We start from the raw sequence: 8,466 nt of genomic DNA, 5'->3' as shown, positions 1-8,466 counted from the left end.
GAAGTTTAATTTGTTATAACAAATAATACATTAACATGTTTAGTGTGACAGCAAGAAGTTTTAATTTTTATAACAAATAATACATTAACATGTTTAGTATGACAGCAAGAAGTTTTAATTTTTGTAACAAATAATACATTAACACGATGGGTTTTAATTTTTGTAACAAATAATACATTAACATGTTTAGTATGACAGCAAGAAGTTTTAATTTGTATAACAAATAATACATTAACATGTTTAGTGTGACAGCAAGAAGTTTTAATTTTTGTAACAAATAATGCATTAACATGTTTAGTATGACAGCAAGAAGTTTTAATTTGTATAACAAATAATACATTAACATTTTTAGTATGACAGCAAGAAGTTTTATTTTTGTAACAAATAATACATTAATAAAATACCTTTTTTATGTGGACTGTTTTCATACCAGAAAATTTGTTTCAATTTCTGTTTAAACTAATAGTGTTGAATTTTCTTTCCAGTATGACAGATTTGACTTTGCTAATTATACGAGGTGGCCACGATGGGTTTATCACCAATATGATGCTGTAAGATTTTTTTAAGTTTACTTCACCTTAACCTTTCAGCGTGCCATAATGGTAGATAGTGGTATATTAATTTAAGCATTTCCATTCATATCACAATATATTTTTCAGTTAATAAACATTATATTTCCATTGTGTAGTGTGTCTGGATGTTCTTCACTAACATTAATAAAGCAAGCATTAAGAAGTGTATTCCCCCTTTCTATGTTTTCATACAATCGACTCAGTGTAATGTTTGGTGTTTGATTTCACTTATTTTATGTATAAGTTATTATAAAGGTTTGTTTGTATTAAAATCAATGATTTTGTATCCTGATGCTAATTTAACTACTAAAGGTATGACACATTTTATTAGTTTTCAGCTTTAACATGTTTAATTATTAACTCCAACAAAAACTTTTCAATCTCCTTGGTATGTTGTAGTGAAAGAGTTTGTGTTTTATTTTAAAAACAGTTAAAGTTCTTAATTTAATCTTCATTGACAGAATATTATAACTATATGGAAGCCTGTGTACATTCTAGTTGTGTTGATAACCACAAAAAGAGGACAGGAAGGCTACTTAAAAAATTGGGAAGTGTGAAAAAGTTAGGTTTTGGACTTACTTCTGTAGCTCTTCAAATATCCTTAACTTTGACTATGTTATAGAATGTAACAACTGGTATCAATTCATATAAAAGTTGTATCGGTGGGTCCTATTCTCCACTGTCAAGGAAGACATATAAAACCATTAAAAAATGAGAAACTTGAAAAGTGATTTTTATATTTACTTCAGATCTTGATAGTACAGAGAATCAGACAGGAACTTGAGAAGTGGAACTGTTTTATACCTACAGACAAAACTCCAAAAACTCCGTTGGACTTCTCTTACTGGGTCGCAGCTAACTTACCACTAGATGACAACAAACGGCTTTGTCTACTGGGTTTAAATAATGCCATCCAGCGATTGAGATGTGAACTATCAATGTTGAAAAGGGTAAGTAATAACATGCACTAACATTGTCTTGGCTTATAAAATCACCTAACAATATTTAGTAAGTAATTTATATATATATATATACTAATTCTTAACTAGTATAAAGATGTGTCATTGATTGCCTACTTTTCAAAGTGAACAATTTCTGTAATACCCAAGAAATTAAACATATTACTACAGACCTCTTTAACAATCGATCCCCAAAAGAAAAGAGAAACCCCAAAAATAAAGAGGAAAACAACTTACAGACATATAGTCTACAGCTGTATTTCCCTATGTTAGAAGCCATGAGTGAAGTTAATACATACCAAACCACCTAATAGAGAGGAAGGACACCTTTTACAACACCCTTGTGAATGTGGATTCCAATAAAGAGGAAAAACACCTTTTACAACACCCTTGTTAATGTGGATTCCAATAAAGAGGAAAAACACCTTTTACAGCACACTTGTTAATGTGGATTCCAATAGAGAGGAAGGACACCTTTTACAACACCCTTGTGAATGTGGATTCCAATAGAGAGGAAAAACACCTTTTACAACACCCTTGTGAATGTGGATTCCAGGAGAGAGAAAAAAACACATTTTACAACACCCTTGTGAATGTGGATTCCAATAGAAAGGAAGGACACCTTTTACAACACCCTTGTGAATGTTGATTCCAATAGAGAGGAAAAACTTGAAACAAACAAACAAATACAGAAATTGTCCTTCTCTGAACTTCCCCTGAAGATGGCAACAGATCATCAGCCAAGACACAGGGTAAAACTAATTAGTACTTATCTTACAGTTTTATGTATAAAATTATTTACAAATTAATAATTATACTTAGGTATTCAAGAATGTAATTTTAAATGCAAAAAAAAAAAATTAGCTGATCATATAGGCTACTAATTATGAGATGATTAATGTTCAGATGCCACAGCATTACAGCAAGTACCTTTCAAACCCTTTCTTTCATCCTTTGATAAATAATCACTAAACAAAGGGTCAGTAAGGATGTGTTGGTGCACCATAATAGTATTTTAGGAAACCCTTTTGTTCATCCTTTAGTAAATAATCACTAAATAAAGGGTCAGTAAGGATGTGTTCATGATGTGGTAAATAATTACTGAACAACTGACCATCTTCCTTTACTTAATAAATGATTCCTCTTTTATAAATTAAGGTCTTGTCAAATGGGGGAATTTTAAAAATAGTGGTTTTTATAAGCAGAGAAAATAAGCCTTTTCATAAAAATAGCTAGTCTATCTTAAGCAGAACAGGTTTTAAAAGTTTTCTGTTTCCACATGAAATAGTACAATGAATTCATTACAATAGTCAGTCTTTTCAAGAGATTTTAGAAATTATATTACCTCATGATATTTCTTGCTAAAGCTACCTTTTCCCTTTTGTAAAAGACAAATGATAGGCTTAATAAAAGTAATTAATTTTATTTTTTGTGTTGTTTTCCTACAGTATAGAACACTTTGTTGTCTAGACATATTTTGCAACATAGATATTGCCAACCGGCATGACATATTTAGCATGTCATTAGAAGGTCCCCAAGGGACTTATGTCAACCCTAGTGGTTATGTACACGAGATTATAACAACCTATAAAGCTCGAGGACTGTTATTATTTGGAAGTCCTTCAACAGAACAAAGCTGGTTTCCTGGGTAAGTTAACATGCAAAAGGAATAATTGATAATACATGTTACAATGTAACAGTTTTCATCTGTGTGACTAATGGCCTTGCATTTGTCTGTCTGGAACTTTTCTCGATAAAATCTATAAATCTCATGTCATTAGAAATGCCTTTGTCTGAGAAGTTCACATTGCATATTTGCTTTTCCACTCAGAATCACCTTAACAGTTTTGGTTAGTCAAACTTTTTAATGCAATGAGTATACTACACATTGGTACAATGTTGTTGTTATCACATGATGACTGCTTGGATTTCAACTTTAGTTTTTTATTTGCAAAGTATTACAGTCATACACTGAACACTCATACCTGGTTAACACTCTGTGTAAAACGTGCCATACACTGAACACTCATACCTGGTTAACACTCTGTGTAAAACGTGTCATACATTGAACACTCATACCTGGTTAACACTCTGTGTAAAACGTGTCATACATTGAACACTCATACCTGGTTAACACTCTGTGTAAAACGGGTCATACACTGAATACTCATACCTAGTTAACACTCTGTGTAAAACGTGTCATACACTGAACACTCATACCTGGTTAACACTCTGTGTAAAACGTGCCATACACTGAACACTTATACCTGGTTAACACTCTGTGTAAAACGTGTCATACACTGAATGCTCGTACCTGGTTAACACTCTGTGTAAAACGTGTCATACACTGAACACGCATACCTGGTTAACACTCTGTGTAAAACGTGTCATACACTGAACACTCGTACCTGGTTAACACTGTGTAAAATCGTGTCATACACTGAACACTCATACCTGGTTAACACTCTGTGTAAAATCGTGTCATACACTGAACACTCATACCTGGTTAATACTCTGTGTAAAATCATGTTGTACACTGAACACTCATACCTAGTTAACACTGTGTAAAACGTGTCATACACTGAACACTCATACCTGGTTAACACTGTGTAAAATCATGTTATACACTGAACACTCATACCTGGTTAACACTCTGTATACTATTATAAATACCATTACTTTATTGTTTACTTTTTGTGTAGTTTTATTAAATAAAGTTACATCTACACGAGTTCCTTTGTCTGACCTCATAAAATTTTTAAATAGACCAAGATTCATCAGTCTAACACGTAATACCTGCAAGAAATCATAGCTTAAATGCCGTGCATAAAAATCACAGAATAAGTAAAATTCAAACAAAGGGCATGAAACTAACACTTAGGTTTTGCAAGTCACAGCTGGTACTTCTTTAATATGTTAAGAATTTTATTATTGGTAGCCTGTAAAGTATGTTAGGAAAATTAATTATTGTTTTTGTAGCCAATAATTGTAATCAAAAACATATTATAGTATAAGAAATGTTTTAGCTAAAGTTCTATAACTTGTATCTGTATATTGCACTTGTAATATTTCATAAATTATTTTACATCTCTGTATTCTACTTATAGTATATAGCCAATCCTTTTATGTCTATATATTCCATTTGTAACTTATGGCCAATCCTTTTATGTCTATATATTCCATTTGTAACTTATGGCCAATCCTTTTATGTCTATATATTCCATTTGTAAGGTATAGCCAATACTTTTATATCTGTATATTCCATTTGTAACATATGGTCAATTCGTTTTATATCTGTATATTCCATTTGTAACATATGGCCAATCCCTTTATATCTGTATATTCCATTTGTAACTTATAGCCAATCCTTTTATGTCTATATATTCCATTTGTAACTTATGGCCAATCCTTTTATGTCTATATATTCCATTTGTAAGGTATAGCCAATCCTTTTATGTCTATATATTCCATTTGTAAGGTATAGCCAATACTTTTATGTCTATATATTCCATTTGTAAGGTATAGCCAATACTTTTATGTCTGTATATTCCATTTGTAACATATGGTCAATTCGTTTTATATCTGTATATTCCATTTGTAACATATGGCCAATCCCTTTATATCTGTATATTCCATTTGTAAGGTTATAGCCAGTCCTTTTATATCTGTATATTCCATTTGTAACATATGGTCCATTCCTTTTATATCTGTATATTCCATTTGTAACATATGGTCCATTCCTTTTATATCTGTATATTCCATTTGTAACATATGGTCCATTCCTTTTATATCTGTACATTCCATTTGTTACATATGGCCAATACTTTTATATCCTTTAATTTTAGCCAGAATTCTGTGGAAAGAAAACTTTCCATTATGATTGACATTTTGCGAGTTTTCCCTAAAGTAAATTATATCGAGTTTTATCTTCAATGTTTTAGGCTTTTATTTAGTAATTTTTCTTATATTGCTTCAATACATCATGCTTCTCATAAAACATTACTATGAAATAAGAAGGCCTTCTGCAGATATATACACATTTTTAAGTATGTAAGTTAAACATGTTGAAAAAATAAAAACTCATGGTGAATAATTGTAGAATATTGTTTTGCTTTTGCATGACCCCCCCCCCCCCCCACCTTTATATGAATATTGTCACTTGCTAACTTATGGTTACATTCAACATACAGCAAGTGTTATGGAGTTGCTACATGCACTTCATTATTAGTATACTAATATCATTTATTGTCAAAGTACATAATCTTTGTGATTTGTTTAAAGGTATGCTTGGACTGCTGCTTCGTGCAGTGGATGTGATAACCATATTGGGTGGAAATTTACTACCACTAACCGTAAATTGGAGCCGCAACAGTTCTGGGGATTATGCCGAGCTGCTCTAAGGCCCGCTTTCTGCTCTGATATCGAAGATGAGCTGTGGGAACCAAACATCTGATGCATAATTGAAAAATCGTGATCAAGAAGTTTATCTGAGAACAGAGCTTTGATAACTATTTTTGTATTAAAGATTTACTGTTTAGAGAAGAAACATGATAATATACCCGTCAGTGTTTTATTTGCAAACTTAAAACTGACACCAATTAATGCAAATGCTTAAGTTAGGTTTAGAATCATTGTTGCAGTTGGCTGTGTTCTTTATTTCACTGTTGAGAGTTATGGTTTCTGTTGTATATTACTAAATCATATTTAATTCTGCTGGGACAAAAGACTGAGATAGTTTAGTGGAATAACTGAGAACGTATGGTATCTAGATGTAGAAACAAGAGACATGAAGCAAGCTCAAACTGTGAGATAACAGGAAAGACTTGGTTTGATAAAAAGGTTAAGTTGTATATAATTACTAAATGACAACAGTTTCTTATTGAATGATGTATAGAGAAAAGTGAAATATGGCAAAATATCTTACAACAGCACAAGATAAAAGTAATTATACAGTTAAGAACTAAAATAATCAATTTTAAATATTAATTTCATGATGCTGTGTAGTGTTACATGCATAACTTTCAACACATCATTTTTAAACTATTGCTCATTAATATTGAGCATAAAATCTTCAATCTTTAAGTAGGACTATTGAAAATTTAATGGTCTGGAAGCTTAAAAAATAACCCATTTTAGTATTAGGTATATACACAATACTGTAAAACCAAAAATACAGTTTACAAAAATTCAGTCCAACAAAACAGTTGTTAGAGAAGTGGAACTTCCTGCAGTTTGTACTTGATAAATGGTTGCGGTAGGAAACTCCATTACTTTAACAACCATGTACTCGTACCACATAACATGTGATAAACAGTTGTTAAAGTAATGGAGTTTCCTACAGCATGTACTTGTACTACATAACGTGTGTTAAACAGTTGTTAAAGTAATGGAGTTTCCTACACTGTGTGTACTTGTACTACATAACGTGTGTTAAACAGTTGTTAAAGTAATGGAGTTTCCTACACTGTGTGTACTTGTACTACATAACGTGTTGTTAAAGTAATGGAGTTTCCTACACTGTGTGTACCGTAGAGTTTAGTTTTATGATGTGTATAATCTTTCAGGTAGTAACTAATTGTGTATACTCTGCTTCACTTCCATTTATAACTGAAAAATCGATCTTGTGTAAAATAATTTCCATGTCTCCAGGTCAGGTTTCTAAAATCTGCTTAGATTAGAAACTGTTGTATAGTACACCATTTGGCAACAGAAAAGAAGGGAAAATACCCCCCCCCCCCTTTTTTTTTATATATTAGCAGATCTGTTTTTCTAGTTACAAACAGGGGGTTATCAATGAAATATAATGAGTGAGATATTTAATAAAACGAAAGGAAACTGTGAATCAACTGAAAATAGTTTTGATTAAAGATTTTATAAACAACAACAGTTGGATCATTTTTCAACTAATCAAATAACTCCCTACAAATCCTTACTAAGTACACTAACAGAAGCACCTGTAATTATGATGACTTTTGTATATCAATCTGTAACTTAAAACAGATAATTATTCCAACAATAAGCTTCACTACTTAATATTCAAACTCGTGCTATAGAAATACAAACTACTGACGCCAACTAAAGATTTGTACTGTAAGTTATAGTTTGTGTTTTTGCAGAATGCTCATGAAGGAAGAAATGTTGAGTGTCCAATTAAAGAAAAATAGATTTCGTGTTTTAAAGTCATTTATTAGTATTAATAAAACTAAAATTCTGTTGTGGCTGTTATTAGTTTGTGATTTTTTTCATTAATTTTAAACACTGAATTAGTACTGATTTGTTACTATTTAAACTAACCAGTAAAGTTGATCCTCTGTACATAACATGACAGCCCTGCTATGTTATAAAGCTGTTTTGTAGTCTGGAAGTATCTAACTGCTTCGAACACTGTTCAACTTTACTCGTTGTATGTAAACTAAAAGTATAAAGGATACTACAGTTCATCTTATTGTAAAGTATTCTATTTTTATCATATGTAAAGATTAGTTTCAACTTAAATAAAATAGTTTTGCACATAAAATGTCGGTATGTTTGACACAATTATATCACAGTAATACAGCAGAAGATCAGTTGATAGGTCTCAACATTGAACGATGTGTAAACTATGGCTACGGGTGATTTAAACCCACAGCAATAAACAATACTGGCTGTATAAGTACGATAAATCTACACAGGCTACTGGTGACTTAAACCCACAGCAATAAACAATACTGGCTGTATAAGTACGATAAAACTACACAGGCTACAGATGACTTAAACCTACAGCAATAAACAATACTGGCTACACTAGTATGATAAAACTACACAGGCTACAGGTGACTTAAACCTACAGCAATAAACAATACTGGCTATACTAGTATGATAAAAATATACAGGCTACTGGTGACTTAAACCTACAGCAATAAACAATACTGGCTATACTAGTATGATAAAAATAT

The 8,466-nt window shown here is 31.5% G+C and overlaps 1 protein-coding gene across 1 annotated transcript in view; it reads left to right on the top strand.

Moving 5' to 3' along the window:
* LOC106474877 (protein cereblon-like) overlaps nt 1-7,234 on the top strand; it is a 33,023-nt gene extending 25,789 nt beyond the window's left edge. Inside the window, exons 11-14 of the mRNA XM_022403154.1 lie at nt 486-551; nt 1,322-1,522; nt 2,980-3,179; nt 5,813-7,234. Of these exons, the coding sequence (XP_022258862.1) occupies nt 486-551; nt 1,322-1,522; nt 2,980-3,179; nt 5,813-5,984 (639 nt within the window). The 3' untranslated portion in view covers nt 5,985-7,234. The remainder of the gene's footprint in view (nt 1-485; nt 552-1,321; nt 1,523-2,979; nt 3,180-5,812) is intronic.
* The last annotated feature ends 1,232 nt before the right edge of the window (nt 7,235-8,466 follow it).

Source organism: Limulus polyphemus, unplaced genomic scaffold (genome assembly GCF_000517525.1).
Source record: "Limulus polyphemus unplaced genomic scaffold, Limulus_polyphemus-2.1.2 Scaffold7805, whole genome shotgun sequence".
NCBI classification, from domain to species: domain Eukaryota; kingdom Metazoa; phylum Arthropoda; class Merostomata; order Xiphosura; family Limulidae; genus Limulus; species Limulus polyphemus.
This window is presented reverse-complemented; position numbering and strand designations above follow the sequence as displayed.